This window comes from Mastacembelus armatus, chromosome 11 (genome assembly GCF_900324485.2).
Source record: "Mastacembelus armatus chromosome 11, fMasArm1.2, whole genome shotgun sequence".
NCBI classification, from domain to species: domain Eukaryota; kingdom Metazoa; phylum Chordata; class Actinopteri; order Synbranchiformes; family Mastacembelidae; genus Mastacembelus; species Mastacembelus armatus.
The window spans coordinates 12583947-12600897 of record NC_046643.1 but is presented as its reverse complement, the minus strand read 5'-3'; the positions used below and the strand labels follow the sequence as shown (position 1 = coordinate 12600897).

General features: G+C 39.8%; 2 protein-coding genes across 7 annotated transcripts in view; one reads left to right on the top strand and one right to left on the bottom strand.

Moving 5' to 3' along the window:
* Positions 1-645: 645 nt before the first annotated feature.
* Positions 646-8422, top strand: gmpr (guanosine monophosphate reductase). Its single transcript, XM_026299838.2, has 9 exons — positions 646-1041; positions 3746-3865; positions 4319-4402; positions 4533-4706; positions 4814-4895; positions 5990-6096; positions 6429-6471; positions 6580-6739; positions 7059-8422. Exons 1-9 carry the CDS (start codon positions 955-957, stop codon positions 7237-7239), a joined length of 1038 nt encoding a protein of 345 aa, XP_026155623.1. The 5' UTR covers positions 646-954; the 3' UTR covers positions 7240-8422.
* Positions 8423-8899: 477 nt separating this feature from the next.
* The window catches only part of atxn1a (ataxin 1a), a 77564-nt gene continuing 69512 nt past the window's right edge, over positions 8900-16951 (bottom strand). For all 6 annotated transcript variants that reach the window (XM_026299831.1, XM_026299835.1, XM_026299830.1 and 3 more), the window contains one exon: positions 8900-15931. In XM_026299831.1, coding sequence (XP_026155616.1) covers positions 15326-15931 — 606 coding nt within the window. In that variant the 3' untranslated portion in view covers positions 8900-15325. The remainder of the gene's footprint in view (positions 15932-16951) is intronic.

The window sequence follows — 16951 nt, the reverse complement described above, 5'->3', positions numbered from 1 at the left end:
CAGATGAATGAGAAAATATTTTACATATATGAAACTCTGCACATAAATAATTACAGTATGCATAATGACAGTCAAAAATCCATCCGTATTTTGAACAAATACAAACCAGATTAATATTCCATAGCTGTTTTAACCATGTTAAACTATATTTTGTCAAGCAGAAAATATCAGATTTGTTGGTACATCAATGGGTTAAACCTAAAGGTTTAAGTATTTCAAGTATTGCAGCCTTTCTATGCATAGTTGACATAATACTAAAGCAGAACAGACAGAAGCAGTAAGATGGATGTTGAAATGCGTGTACAAAGAAACAACAAAGCATTATGTAGACTGACTGCACCCTATCCCCATGATTAATTAATGGATTTTCCATTTTAGTGTGCTTGTCAGTCTTACAGTATTAGCCTGTCTTCCTGTGCCACCACATCTCTTCTACTCTCTCATACTTCTTTTCCTGCTCTTTGTCTCCCCCCTGCCCTCTTTCTGTCCCTTTAGGTCTAAAATCTAGGGAGCAATGCCCCAACTGGACAGCAGGTGTGCTCTTAAGCACTGCAGCACACAACCCACTGCAGTGCTACTGTGTGTGTATGTGTGTGTAAGAGTGCTTGCATATGCGTCAGCAGCTGGGACAGCCTGGTGTGCCTGCCAGCTTGGCCACTGCTGCTCCTGCCACTCTGAAGAGAGAGGAGGGAGAGAGAGAAGGCTGGAGGAGTGAAGGGAGAAAGAGAGCGAGGGGGATAGGGACACAGAGAGAGGGAGTCCAGGCCCAAATAAAGCCATGGGGGCCGGGGCTGGACTAGGCCCCCCTTTGCTATAAATACACTGGCCGTCTGGAAGTTCGGGTTTGGTGGTTGGGGCTTGGGACCAGCAACAACCACTGCTGCTGCCTTCCTCAGGGGATTCTCCTCCGTGTACTCATACTCATCCTGGTCATCAGTTTTCTGGACAACCAAGATGCCTCGAGTGGATGCAGACCTCAAGCTGGACTTTAAGGATGTCCTCTTCAGACCCAAGAGGAGCAGCCTGAAGAGTCGCTCAGAGGTCAGTGCAGTTGTACTCTGATAATGAAATCCAAGTACTACAGCTACTGTTAAATCAGCCATCAGATCAGGGTACTTCCAAGGATTGTAATCAGTTTACTGCTGCATTCAGGAAGTACACTTATGCTTACGCCTCTGCAAGTGACGCAATAGAGATAGTTAACTATTTATACATGAGGATAAAGGGTAGGGGGTGCAGCATTATGGGGCTTTCTGTTTGTTAGCATCATATCATATCATCATGAGTGAAGATGAAGAATGGAAATTAAGATCAACAGTAGTGAACCTTCATTAATCTTCATGTATCAGTTAAGCTGAAGAGAAAATGCTCAGTGTAATTCGACCCTGTTTCTCTCCTCTTTGTCTTGTTTTGTGTAAACCAGTAGGTGTATACTGCCTTTGTACTTTTGTGTTAACCTGAATAAGCATGTAACAGTGGAGCGACCTTCTTAAAGGTGACAGAAAACAAGGCTAGACTGCAACTATTAACAACGCCAAACACTACAAAAATGAATAATAAAAGAAAAAGTGGACAGGTTAAACATGTCCTAATGTGTCTAGCACCTCCTGATCTGACTCTTGAGATAAAGCATTTCGTTCTGTGTTGTTTATTTTAATGGCTTCCTCAGCTTAGCTATTTATCACTACTAGACCACTAACTGGTACCAACCCAAGATCACGATACTGGTGTGAGGGTACTGTTTCTGAGGAGGAAGGTGGAACTGGATGGGAGTTGACGTCTAAGAGAGGTGGCAAGCAACATGAGACATAGGAGACTTCTCAGAAAATCTGTTTAAAAATAGTGCTGTGTGTGGCACAGTCAGCCAGAGCGCATTCCATATACCACACAGTTATCAGGATAACATTAGCTATACGCTGTCACAGATAATAACGCTAGGAACACTGGGTCCTCGGGCATGCACCATTTTTATACTTTACGATATTTGTTGAATATCTCACCTCATTCCTGATAATTTTCGTCTATTTCCTTTGAATATTTCACCTAAATAGGCTATGCTGATCATCCTAAAAAAAACACTTAAAACAACAAAGTATTTCTGATATCTATGGTCTACACAAGATGACTCATTGCAGCATGTACATTTAGTACTGCAGCTAAATCCAATGTCCGACACACTCTGAAGGCATCAATCTGTTGACACATGACTACTCCTGGTTGAATTATTGCTGCATTTAACAAGCGTGGACATCCACATGACAGTTGTAGGCTCACCAGACAACCACAAAGTCATTTTAAAAGAGCTATGAACCACATGTAGCCTAAACTGCACACAATAACACAAGACCACTCGGTCAGTCCATCTGTGTCCTACTAGTACATCAGCAGAAACGTGATCATATATTATGGATTTTAGCAATGTTTTTAAGTGAAATTTGGTTGTTGACACTAGTGAAGTCAACAAAAACACCTCTGGCATGCCAATTAAAAGAAGATGACAGTCAGTGTATTTAGATATTTGTATTTATATGTGAGTATCTGGTTTCTATAAAAGAAAATTCATTAGTGAATATTGTATTGCACATTCATCCAATCAAGTGATTTGCGATTCCATGCAAAAATTGCACAGATAAGAAATATCTAATCTACAGTAAATAACTGATGTGAAGCTAACACAGATTGACACTTCATGGATTCCATTTCTTTCCAGTGATTTTGTTACTTCAAGTGGTTTATAGCATAAGAATGGTTTATCCAGTTGGGACCATGTGTCATAATTTATTATTAACAAGGCCAGAAAATCCTCTAGACTCAGACTACTGAAGGAACAGGCATAATGATTTGCCTCATCAGGAAAATAGATACGCACGACTTCATGCTCTTCCTTCTTCTTCCAAACCTCTTTCAATGTTCCCTGTTCTCTCCTGCCATTATGAATTATAGCCTCATTGTTGATTGTCCTCAGAAAATGATTCTACCATGAAGGTTATGGCACACATTGCACTTTAAATAACTTAAAATTAAATTCTCAGAACATGTTAATACAGTATTTACTCATTGTAAATCATGCTTGCTTATACCTTTAGTAACTGTAGCACAAGGAGCGATATAGTCCCTCAGTAATTGCAAAAATATACATTATAGTTTTCTAACAGTCACTATAAGTATAAGTCATACAAACCACATAGGCTTTAGCAGCAACATTATTATTAGTGTAGTGATTTTTGTAATTGTATGATTTATTGCTTATAAGTTGAGTATTTCATTTGGAGTGTATTTTTCCCTTAGAAGTAACACACACTAATATCTATGCATAAACTCCACTCAGCAGCTCACTGTCCAGTGGCTCCAACATTCACTGGAATAAGATGCAGTTATAATGCAGTTCTTTTTGAAAACAATCATAGCAATGTCTTACTTTATCAGCACATACAAATGCTTTCCCATACCGGGAACAGCTCATGTGTCACAATGAGCACTGCTTGTTTCGCCTAGCTTATCACATTACAGTCTGTGACACCAGCTAAGCTAACTATTGGTTTTGAATGATTCAGTGCATCCCCATTATGACCACAGAGACTCACAAAATGAGCTATGTCCATTTGCAAGAATTCTGCAGTGTCACTCAGTCTGGCTTTAGAGGAAAAATAATTCTCCATTTACATGAACCAAAGCGCTTTCTGAGTAGACTATTATTAATGTTCGGAAAACAAGTTTCCAGAATAACTCTCCCCTTCGCTCTCAGGTGGACCTACAAAGGACCTTCACATTCCGCAACTCCAAACAGACCTACACTGGCATCCCCATCATCGCCGCCAACATGGACACCACAGGAACGTTTGAGATGGCACAGGTCCTCAGCAAAGTGAGATAACACAATGGATTAAAAATAAATAGCAGCACCATCTATGCACCTGTCTATGTCCCTTCCAGGATCTCTGTGCTTCCTTCGACAGAGATTTGTTTGCAAATATTTAACATAAAATGTAGTGGTAGCCTTGGGGAAATCATTAATTAGCAACCCTGTCCTAGAAACAGGTAGACATCTGCTTGCTTGTGAGATGTCTGTAATCTTTATTTCAAAAGTAATTAAGTGCATGATTTGCTGCTCTATATGACACCATTTTTATTTTTGATGTGGATAAGCAAATAAGTAAATATTTTTAAATCTAAACTGGAGATGACAAAACATGTCTTACAATAAAAAAGTCTCACAGTTTTAATATCTGGCTTTGAGTTGCCAACAATATTTAAAAGCATGTCTGTGTTCTCTCCTTTGTTGCCACCCTGCCTTTCTGTTTTCTCGGTCTATCCTTAGCACACCCTCTTCACAGCCATTCATAAGCACTACTCTGTAGAAGACTGGAAAAACTTTGCTGTTAATCATCCAGAATGCTTAGAGGTGAGATCACCAGTGTTTACTTTTTCCTTAAAGGCAGTTGTTCCTCATTAACAACAGGAACATAACATACATATTTTTTTATTTGTAAGTATCTCCTTCCTAACAGTTCATTATCGCTGTTTCCCCACAGCATGTAGCTGCCAGCTCAGGCACTGGTAACGCAGATCTGGAAAAGCTATGCGCCATCTTGGAAGCTGTCCCAGCCCTCAAGTACATCTGCCTTGACGTGGCCAACGGCTATTCCGAGTACTTTGTGGAGTTTGTCAAGACGGTCAGAGAAAAGTTCCCCAAACATACAATCATGGTAAGAGAGACAGAGCAGAGACAGAACACCTTCGCTGACAGTTGTGGCTTATGGGATGTTATGTGTCTAAAGCTGCTAAGTCAACCTCAACGCCCTTTGCCCTGCAGGCTGGTAATGTGGTAACAGGGGAAATGGTGGAGGAGCTCATCCTCTCCGGAGCTGACATCATCAAAGTTGGCATTGGGCCAGGTGGGTGGGTATGACAGAGTGTCCCTGCAAAAAGTCTGAGGAGTGTGTTCCCTGTCAGTCAATGCAAAACACAGGCCACACACACACAAGGCAGGTAATGAGAGAAGAAATGCCAAAAATACACCACAAAGTCAGCAATTCCTTCTCAACATTCCTTCTGACATATACATAATAATACTTCACATACATGTTTACTGTACACCAGACCATTCCTTTGTTAATGCAGGACAACACATTCATTTTAAAAGTGCAACTCTAGTCCTTTATTGGTCGCTTATTTATGATTTTGGTGAAAAAAAAAAGTGATTGAATATTCACTGGATTTTTCAAAAAACTATGACGTAACCGCTTAGCGCCATTTTCTAACAGAGCTAAATGTTGTGTCTGTCAACTTTTACAGCTAACCAAAACTATGTATTATCTAATGTGATAGTAAGATATCAGTCTAAAGTTATTCCGATGGTGGCACTGACTTTAGAAAGTTATTCAATATAAGAAAAAGGTACTTACCAAAAACAGCAAGCGTTGTCCAAGGGCACATGCTATTAGCCTGACTTTACGTGATCCCATGTCAAACTCCCTCACGTCGCTTGAAGTGTAACTAGTCCTCTTGCAAAAAACCAGTAACCGAGTTTTTAGGCACCGATTATGTTTTTTCTTTCGTCTACACAAAACACACCAGAAAATCCCAAATAGTAAACACATGACCATTCAAAAACTGTTAACAGCAACAATTAACTAGCCAAGTTCAACTTCCCCCTCTGCCTACGTCATATCACGTGGTGCAGTTTTGGGAAAGTGCCTTCATTATTTCTGACAATTTGTCATGCAAAACTAACATTTATCCTTTACATGGGTGTTCACATTAGATTAATTATGAATTTTGAAAAAAACCTGTCATATGTTTTATGTGCTTATATCAAATAATTAATCCTGTAAGACACACAGTCTTGATTACATCATGTGATGCAGTCTTTTACCTCTGCCTTTAAAGCAGCCACCTCACCTCACTGCACATTTGACAGCAGCTTCTTGTAGCTACAGCAGCATCAACTACACAGGAACTTTACTAATGTGTGCACTGTGATTTTCAGGTTCTGTGTGTACAACAAGGATTAAGACAGGAGTGGGCTACCCACAGCTCAGTGCTGTAATAGAGTGTGCAGACTCAGCCCATGGACTTAAAGGACACATCATTTCTGTGAGTCCCACACGATGGTATACAAAAATAACAAAGAGCAGCCAGGCTTACAAAAGTTAAGGCGTACATGCAGAGAGGAGCTACTCTCTGGATTCATGTTTGTCTGTCTTGGAAGCCAAGCACCAACAAAAATGTATCTAGGTGTAGTCAGGCTGGGTCAAAATGAATCAAAGCTTAGAAAAGTAGCCATGTTTTAAGTGCATTGGATATGGCAGGAACTGTCCTTTACGTATATGCACTTTTAAGAGAAACCACTTTAAAGAAACTTTACTTTGAGCTGGGATACATTGTGATGTGATACAATAACTGTTTTGGACGATGTCTTGCTTCAGGATGGTGGCTGCAGTTGCCCAGGGGATGTAGCTAAGGCCTTTGGTTAGTATTCAACCCATCTTTTTGTTGTTTCCATATATGTCACAGACCCACTGTTATGTATTGTACTACAAATCTGACCCACTATGACTTTAATGCGTTGCTCGTCAGGTGCCGGGGCTGACTTTGTGATGATGGGAGGAATGCTGGCAGGCCACGACCAATGTTCAGGGGAGATCATTGAGAAGAACGGCAAGAAGTACAAACTGTTTTATGGCATGAGTTCCGACACAGCCATGAAGAAATATGTCGGCGGAGTTGCTGAGTATAGGTGCGAGACTCCTGTGATTTCCATCAGTGTTAGTAACTATTATTGTACATACAGTTCAATTACTTAGATTTTTCTGAAATGTAAAGGTTCTCAACCTGGATACAAAGAATTGTACTAATGAGCTGATGGAGTTGAAATAATATCAAGCTACTACAAAATGTGGGATACCAAAATGATGCCTTTTTTAAAGAAAACAAAATCACAATGCTCAAATTTAAATTAATATCTTTGTATTGTGTTTTTTATATTATTATGGTTTGTTACTATAAGAATGTTTTAACCATTCAAATGAGACCTGTCTACATTCCTCTGCTCTCAGGGCATCTGAAGGAAGGACAGTCGAGGTTCCCTACAGGGGGGATGTGGAAAACACCATTCGTGACGTGTTGGGGGGACTCCGATCCACCTGCACCTATGTCGGCGCCGCAAAGCTCAAAGAGCTGAGCAGGAGAACCACCTTTATACGTGTCACACAACAATCTAGCCAAATGTTCACTTAGTGGTGGTGTAATTCCTTCCACGTATACACAAACACATAAACACATGCTGCATAATATGCCTTGTACATGTGTTATGCTGAATCTAAAACAGCAATAGCAGAACAGTGATGCAAGATATTCAGAAGGAAGGAAGACACACACACACACACACACACCATCACCTAATCTAGTTCTCTCAGGATATCTGCTGTCAGAAAGTTAGTTTCCTGCAGGTTGTGATTAAAATAAACTCAAGATTTGACTTGGAAAAATCTTCCAGAGGCATCACAGCATCCCATTTAACTTAATCCAACAGTGGGTGTGTTTACAGGCTCACAGACACCATAATACGCTATAGAATTTTACCCAATGTCATTTTTGAATGGGCATGTGCAAATGTCATGTTCTAGATATAAGAATCTGGATAAATTCTTCCCAGTTTTGGGAAACAGGAATAAGAGAGCCAGGCTAATAAGGCATGAGTACTTTGGTTGTGATCTTTCTAAATGCTCTTCTTATTTGTGTATTTCTACATTACCAACATATCAAGACTGTGATGCGCATTGCATGAAAACACACTCAGCAGGAGTAGGATAACACCCGTGTTAAGATCATTTGGGACACTATTCTGCTAAACACTATTACTGATATGAATGTGCAAATCAATATGCAAGACCCAGAGGCATCATCCTTTAACCGTCACCTCTCGATAGACTGCATGTTGAACATTCTGCTAATTTCCTTATTGGTGTTACATTCATAATGACATACAATCTGTTTGTCTCTACATTTCCTTGGTGTGTGTTTCTCTGTCTGTATGCATGTGTTTTATGTTTGTCAGGACGGTTCCACTGAGCCAGATAACCATGAAGATGATACTTAAGCAATCTGAATGTGTAACATATTTCAAATATACATGGTTTGCTTTGTGTGTAACAATAGTCACGTTTACCTCTCCTTCATTGATTCCACTGTGCCTGCTTTTTAAATCAAGGGCGTCTCAATATTTGTGTCAAATATTGAGTTGAGGTGTTGCTCTGTTACGCAAAGGACTGTAGGGATGGGTCATGTCAATCAAAGATATAATTAAATATGTAATGGAAACTCCAACCTAAAATATATACCTGACTTTAAACAGCAAAACATCATTGTTTATTGCAATGAAGATAGAAGATGGAATGTAATAAAACCCTACAGGAAATGATTACAATGTTTGTGTTTTCTAAACCACATACGACATATATGAGGTTTTAATATAGTTTGTTGGGTACCATGTTCATGTTGACCAGCTACTTATTGGCCAATGACAGATGTTCTAAAGCACCCAATCAAATATCGCAATGTTATATACAGTCAGGTTTTTGCATGTCTGTCCTGTTAATTTTCATGTTTTATATTGAATAAAATAACATTAGAACCTGACCTAAAGTCTAGTCCAGTAAAGTATGATACAACCACTACAAAATGAAACTGGAAAATTACTGAATCTGTTCTATGAGAACAGAACAAAACAGCCATTGTAGTGTGTCATGAAGCCTATTTTACACTAGAGGGAGCTGTTATCTTAACATCATCAGCATAGCCGAATGAATGGAGGGAAACATCATAGCTCATGGAAGATGTTAAGTGAGAGACAAGATTTTAAGAGCTTGCATGGTGATCCATGTGTTGCTTTTTCAAATAAAGACATGATTTGCCCATTTATTCCAGATATGTCAAGGTTTCATTTTCTTTTTCAAAGAGGTGCATTTGTACAGATGTCAAATACATACACCAACAGGGTTTTTTTCCATTGCTATAGACAAAAGGGACGGTGAGACACAGGGACTTGGTGAGTACAATATAGTACAAACAAGTTGGCTGGGAACTGCTGCTGCGCCCTGCAGGCCAGGTTGTCCATGCAGGTCTGTGTCCAGTTCTCTGCCACCACCTCAGGGGCCAAACATTTCAGTTCAGTACTTGGTGTCACGGGTTAGCAGAGAAACATCTAGACAGACCGGTTGCTAGCCTCAGGGCTGAGTGTTCAGAACAGGGGGTGGGATCAGCTCAGCCAAAGCTGACAGGTAAGCTCCACCCCCTCTGTGGCATTGGGCAGTGGGTAGGGTCAGAGGTCAAGAACCGTACAGCCTGTCTCCTGCTGAAGTGTTTGTCGCCTTGCAGAGGCAGATGAAAGACGTTCAGTACACTGAAGAGTAATCCAAGCCATCTCCAGCATAATACACACAATATCATAATAATTATTCATAGTTATTTGTCAATAATGACATTTGTTAATCATATCAAATTATATGTAATAAATTTACATATCTTATAACCCATATCAAACAGCCCACTATGTAAATTGATTGGGGGTGAAACTAAATAGTTAAGTGGGCCTCTACAAGTTTTTTTTTTTTTTTTTTTCTTTCTGCCTGAGTTGGTTATCCAGCGCTATGGACACTGACAAGACGTCATACAAAAAAAACAAACAAAACAAAACAAAAAAAGAATGAAAAAAAAAAAGGAATCCTGATTGAATTCTGTTCACTTTTAAAACACAACAAAGTGCCAAAAACACATCCTTTTTGCAAAAGTACAAACATCAAGAAACAAAGAGCACACATGCCTTTTTTTGTCTGATCGGAAAGTCAAAGCTCACACACCAACATTCATTTTACTTGTCAAGTTGTGCAAGAAGCCAAATTAAAAAAAAAAAAGAATGAAGACATTAGCAGTGTTCCTCCAGTGAGGAAGCTTGTCAAAAAAACTCAACAATGACACATTCTCTACATGGTTTTAAGTCCCCTGACATTATATCGAGTGCTACAAGGAGACCAAAAACACAGAAAAAGCTCCTGCACCAAGGATAATGCAAAGAAAGCAAAGGTTTGTACACACCGTTTTCACACCACACAACCAAACCAAGCTGTGCAGAGCTCCTTAACAAACACATCCTCCAAATCAGAACTCAAAATATGATTTCAACAAAACCTTTTTAACAGCACAGCATGGTTTGAGCAGGGTGGAAAAGATTCCTAACAAACCTGACACAACAAAAGAAGGGAAAACTTTTTCCTAGTAGAAAAGAACCAAGGAATCACTTAACACCCAGGCCCGTTGGATACAAGAACGTGCCGGGCGCCAAGCGAGATGGAGCACAGACAGATAAACACAAGGTTACGACAAGGTGATGTGCAAAAACTTAAACTGAGCCATCTCTCTTCTTCAACCCTATTCGCTCCCCCCCCCCCTTTTTTTTCATTCTCATTCTCTCTGTCTGTTTTGAATGAATGTTACCCCTAGGGAAGGTATCGGTCTGAGACAGAGGGGTTAGACCAAGCCCATCCTAGGATTAGAAAGTGCTGAAACATTATCAAGTCTTTTACATCTACTTACATGTGCATCTTTGTTGGTTGGTTGTTTCTTTTTTTTTTTTTTTCTTTTTTTTTTTCCTTTTTTACAAAAAGTGGTCCCCACTAACAATGAGGTTTCTTTTTTCTGTGGGTCTTACCGTGAACCGTCGAGGATCAGGGTTTACGATCTCACAGACAATTAGAGGAGAAAACACTCCATTACACACACACACTCAAACCCTAACACACTCATACATACTACACAAGCACACACACTATGCACAGTCTCTCACACACTCAAATTTAGGAAGGCCGCAAGGACAAAAGGGAAAGAGACGTACGGACGAACTCTCCGTTGGTTTTGTTTCTCTTCACAAACATCCTGACTGTTTTACAGATGTGACACATATCAACAGACAGTAAAATACACAAGCCATTACCAGGGGGGAGACACTGGAGTAGGACTATGCTACATACACTTGGCACAAGAAATGGGGAAAACAAAATCAAAAGTATTGCACATTGTGGAACATTTCAACAGGATAAAAAGGTTAAATTGGGATTATCTAAACAAAATGAAAACTCCGCCAAAACCCTCAAAAATGTTGCTATGAGGTGCCGTTCCCTCTCCTGCATTCAGAAGGTGCCTGCATGTCAAGTTGCTTTGTTTTAAAAGTATTATTAAGCATGCATTTCCACTTAAGTATAAAGACAATGATCTGTATAAGCTAGTAGGGAAAAGGAGACAGAATATCAAAAGAGATGTTACGAGGGGGGAAAAGCAGTCCAGGCCAGCCCTGCAATATCCAGGCTAGGCCACACTGAAAGGTAGCGAACGGTTGTTGTGGGTTAATTGATTGCTTTGCCTCAGGAGGAGGTGCTTGTGAGGCTGGCTGGCTATGATTGGGTACCTGAAACAAGGTTAATGAGGTCACTACGGGAGTCGTGGCAACAAGGCAGACCTGGGACGAGTCAAAACGTCTGCTGGTTACTTCAGGTGCGTGCGACATATGCTCACCTGCAGCTTGACAACAGAGTTTATGAATCTGATCAGCTGGGGTGATGTTCAGTTACTGCATATATGAGACTCTTCCCTGAAAACTAGCAACCGATGTTGCAACTGCAATTTCTAACGATTTCAACATATTTTATGACTAAGGGGAATAGTGTTTACTGAAGCGAGTTATGTTCAGGTATATTTGCTTCTTATAAACATTTTCCTATATGTGACAAAATTGTATTGAGTCTATGGGCAGAAAGGGATTGTTTTGGTTTCAATGCTAGAGATTAAAAGTTTATTGCGGAGAATTTAAGTGGAATTATTATGTAACATCCACTCATACATGAGAAGAGTGCCTGAATATTGTCATACTATTGCTCTCTAAGGTAACCAAAGCAACCCCAGTATCCATTGGCTTTGGCTCAATATGTCTTTTTTGTGGTTTACCTGACCAACAATAAAGGTTTAGATGGTTTGAGAGTGGCTAACATGTCTGTTTTTATGCTGTGGTTATGTGTTTTCATTTAGGGGTTTTAGACAAGAAAAAAGTGACATGTACATACATTTACAAAATACACAGCCGCACACACACACACACACACACACAGACACACAAACACACACAGACTGCAAAACATGCACACATACTGCTATTTCCACTAGTAATAATCAGGATGTTTCAGTAGGAAAGGAGAAAAAGAAAAAGCACTACTGTGGTGGTATTAATCTGAGAAACCCTGTTTTATTATAGAAAAATAAAGCATTTTGAAATCTCATATGGGGTCTACTCATTCACTCATCATCACCATCTATCTGCACACATCCATCCTGCCATTGCCCTGGTAAACCTCCACCCCCTGAAACAGTGTTACCACACATGATTGAAACTTAACTTGCTTTATAATTTCAGTGGGATAGAAATTCGACTGGTGCACTTGTTAGAGCAATCAGTCACACTGCCAACTAAAAATATGCCTCATTATAACACCTAAATACAGAGACTGAGTAGAAATCTCAACAGATATGCCTGCAGGAAGTTGTCACTTGCCCCCCTCCTTAACAATACTATTGCACTATACATGCTAATCTAACTGCAGTGTGTGTTTGTAGTGTATCGTTACATACAGCATGAGAAAAATATGTAAATGTTGCATGGTGCCTTACAGTCAAAGCATAATAAATCTCAGGCTGTGTGTCACCATAACTGTCAATTTCATTGTGTTTTTCTCAAATGGTAAAGTTAAAATATAAAATCTTGGTGCAAATTTTTACACTGAACAAACAAAAGGTAGTACACACTTCACATTACACTTCAAAACCCAAACTCAAAAGGACTCAGGATTTTATATCTGAGAAAGAGCTCACAAAGATGTTCAGTTGGGCGGCCTCTGTCCTGGTTGGTTACAGAGCTCTAAATATTGACTCAACCGAGCAAGCACATCTGTTGAGGTAACTGCTACATCTTAGCAAAATAAGGGTTTCAGCTGGCTATATGCGTGTTCAGCTCTAAACCCTTGTCCCTACACCCTGGACACTCCGGTTTCCACAGCAGGGACGATCTCTATGAGACACACTACAAATGGTTCATCTTCAACCAAGTTCAGTAGGCAGGCACGTATTCAAATTCTGGTTTTACAGCTATGCTTGTCTAACTCTAATGCGATTTGACCTTAAATGTGCTAATGTAGAAACTTTTTTCTCTTAATATCTGACAAGTGCCTGTTGAGGAACATAGACCCTGGTCTCCTCCAGTGTGTTACATGGTCTAGGGCTGTCAAAAATCATGTCTCCACCTGACTCTCTCCTCCTGATGTGCAAATTGCAAGATTCTGATTAAAGACTCCAAGTAGAAACACTGGACAATTAGCATTGGCTATATATCAACTGAATATATCCTTTTCCTATACACAGTATACATATACTCATACACAAACTCATACACATACACAAACACACCACAGAGCACTCTCTGTACATATGTACTGTTAGCAGTGGGCACTAATTCAATGTCAGTCCACTAGTGTCTTTGCATTAGGGACAATATGCACCAAGAAAGCATCTGCATTCATCGAACTGCTTACGAACAAATACAGTACATATTATAGGGCATTGAGTTTTACGGGTGGTGTGTACTGTTCTGTGTTTGTGTACATATGCGTGTGAGTGTACGGACAGACACAGACCAGCATCATGCACACTCTGGCACACACACATACATTACAAATATATGACACCCTTCAAAATTCTGTGGCGTGAGCTTCAACTTGTTGTCCTCAGTCTAGTACAGAATATCATTGGGATATCTCAGAGTCTTTTCCTCTTTAACGCTTATGCCAGAACTCAAAACTTTCAAAACACATACCAATACTTTCCCTAACTTTTGTGTGGTTAGCCGGTTGTCAAAGCACACATGCTCAAGACCATCGTAACTCTAAATCCTTTTTTTTTTTTCACTATAAAATTTTCCCTGACCGTCTTCTAATTGGAATTTTCTCCAATACCAGTCACGTTCATCCCTTTCTTTATGATCCCATGGCACATCTGCTCCCACATTAACCAACGACCCCTGCACTTTTCCAAAAGCTTCACCTTTCCAAAGTGCTTTTGCTACTTTCTACCCTTGTCAAAATAAAAAAATAAGTCTAAAAACATACAGTACTGCGTTAATAAAGAGACAACTTTTTTTTTTGCATGGTGAGTGTGACAGGTGTGTTAAGTGCTTTGAAACATTATGACCCTTTCTGTATTCTCCTCTCACACAGCCTTTTTTGGATAAAAAATATAAAGTAATTCATCAAAAAATATGCAGTTGTCCTCTTAACATTTTCTCAAAGTGAAGTTTGCCACCCCAGTGTGTTTGTAATTGAATGTGTTAGGTTAGGGTATCTCACATTTATACATTAACACTGACCCACCTAGTTTCAATCTAGGACTAAATGACCCTGATTAAGGTTTTTGACAATCATTGAAAACAACTATTTGCTGCGATAGAAGGCTAGAAATAAAAATGCTAAAGATGAACACTCCATTGTCATTAAACTGAACAGAGTAAGTGTTGTTCCCTCTCACTTGTGTGGCATGCTGGCACTACTTGATGACATCACAGACTGGGTCTGACACACTTTGATGATTATGAATAACACACAGTACAATATTCTTACACCAAAGGCATGTGAATGGCCTTTTCCCAAATTTGATTTAGCCACCGAAGTTTTTCCAAGATTTAATGACAATTCCTTCATGATCAGCTGACATATGACTTCCATGGCCCAGTCTAAAACTACTGACTTGGCAAACATTTTTGTCTAGGCAGCCTCACTAGCAGTGCACAGGGAGTGTTATCACTGTCAACAAACTAACTGTGAGCTAATTCAATTTGAAATTTACATAATGTGTAAAGGGCAGCCAGCCGAGCAGAGTCATCAGGCATTGCTCTGTTGTGCCACACAGCCACCAAATATCATTTAGCACACTTCATAAATCCCTCACCATAAGTCATCTCCTGAAAACCACCAAAACGGCACCAACTTCCTGTGTGATATCAAATCTGTCTTATAAAAATCAGTTATAAACTACATGGACTTAATGTAAGGTGATACCATGTAGAGTAAATTTACCTCTACAATACAGTATTCAAGATAGAAAAATAAAAACAGAAAATAAAACATTAAAAGCAAGACAAATGAAACATTAATGTGGGCATTTATGTTTTTTGTAGAATCCGTTTATGTTTTTTTACCAAATCCCAAGGGTTATTTAACAGTCCTGCTAGCCTTCACTTGCCAATATTCGACCTTCCCTCAATGCTGACTTTCACCTCATGAGGGATGAAGGAAGGTTTGGGCAGGGTCAAAGGGGGTTCCTCCTCTGATTTTTCTACTTTTCGACTTTCAGGGGCAGACCACCTCCGCTTCCTGCCCCCCGATGGCTTACTTGAGCTAGCTTCTGTGCTGCTGGCAACCTGACCTTTACAAACTGACCCTCTATCCCCAACCATGAGATCCCCATTTTCCACATTGAAGGCCCCTCCACTGCCATTCCCACTTCCACCACTCCCCCGCTGGCCAATGCCATTCTCCCGCTCACTGTGCCTGGAACCTCCGGCACTGCAGCTTTGGGGAGAGTCTGAGACACCTCTGGGGGGTTTGAGGTGCCCATGGATGGAGGCTGGGATAGAAGCAGGGGTGGCCAGCTCCAAGGGTTGAGTCTTCTTCAGAGAGCCATTCTTTAAGTTCTTGAGGGTGAGTGAAATACAAACATCGCCAACAGAAAGCTTAGTGCAAGGTAGCTCCAGAAGCTGGGTGGTCCGGTCAGGGCAGCATGAAGACCAACCTTGGCCAAAGACAAAAAAGGGATACTCCACCAAGACTTCCACACTCACCTAGAAAAAGGGAAAAATGAAAGGGGACATTAATATAAAGACACTTAGATACAAATTCTCTCTGTAAGCCTGTTTTTATCATTGTTTTATCAGGGGCATCCACTGATTTTTTAAAGTTAAGTCCATTTAATTCTGGTAAAACAGTTGCAATATATTTTTTATTAGTAGTTATTAAGAGCTTTCCAATGTTTGATAAAAATAATGCTGAAGCTGAAGTGTGTACATAATAAAAACAATCACTGTTCTTGTCAATCAGTCAGTGCTCTCTTGAAACACAATGTTATTGTGTTTCAAATAACCACAATGGCTACAAGCTTGACTTCAACCAGTGACCTTTGCTGCACAGCATCCCTTTCTGGTTCTCTCCACTGTGTTGACTAAAAATGCAAAAATGGCCCCACAAAACCTTGACTCCACACTTCTGATCAACCCTGAATATGAAAAGCAGTAACAACGCAGAGGAACTTTATCAGCGTCTGGTTTTCAATAGTCAGTATGCATTTTATAGATCAAGGTAGTTCAGAATTATGTGATTGGTTTTTATTATGTTATTCTTGTGTATTATTTGGTTAAATATTTCTGATATTGAAGTGCTTTTCAAGTGAAAGTCTAGACTTAAGTATAAATTTGCCTGAAATATGTTTTAGGATGTGGGGTCCTTCAAATCAGGAAGGCAGTAAAGGACTCTGTAATTCTGATATTTGCATTTAATCGAAAGGCCCAGCTAGATATTGTTTGCATAGCAGCCAGTATTTTTTGGTAACTGTCTTAGTGACCAAAGAGACAACATATATGAACAATTTTGCCATGAAAAATTAACAGTAAGCCTGTCTGACATTTTTAGTTAGAACCAATATAAGGTCAGAGTAGGAGATAACCAGAAGTATTGAACGCTGTACTTTTGGCACTCTGGCATCTGTATTATCAATTGGTTGTATGACAGAATGAAGAGATGACAGAGAGAAGCCAAACGAGGGTTTAGGATATAATAAGTAGAGTGAGAGAGAAAATAAGCCTGAG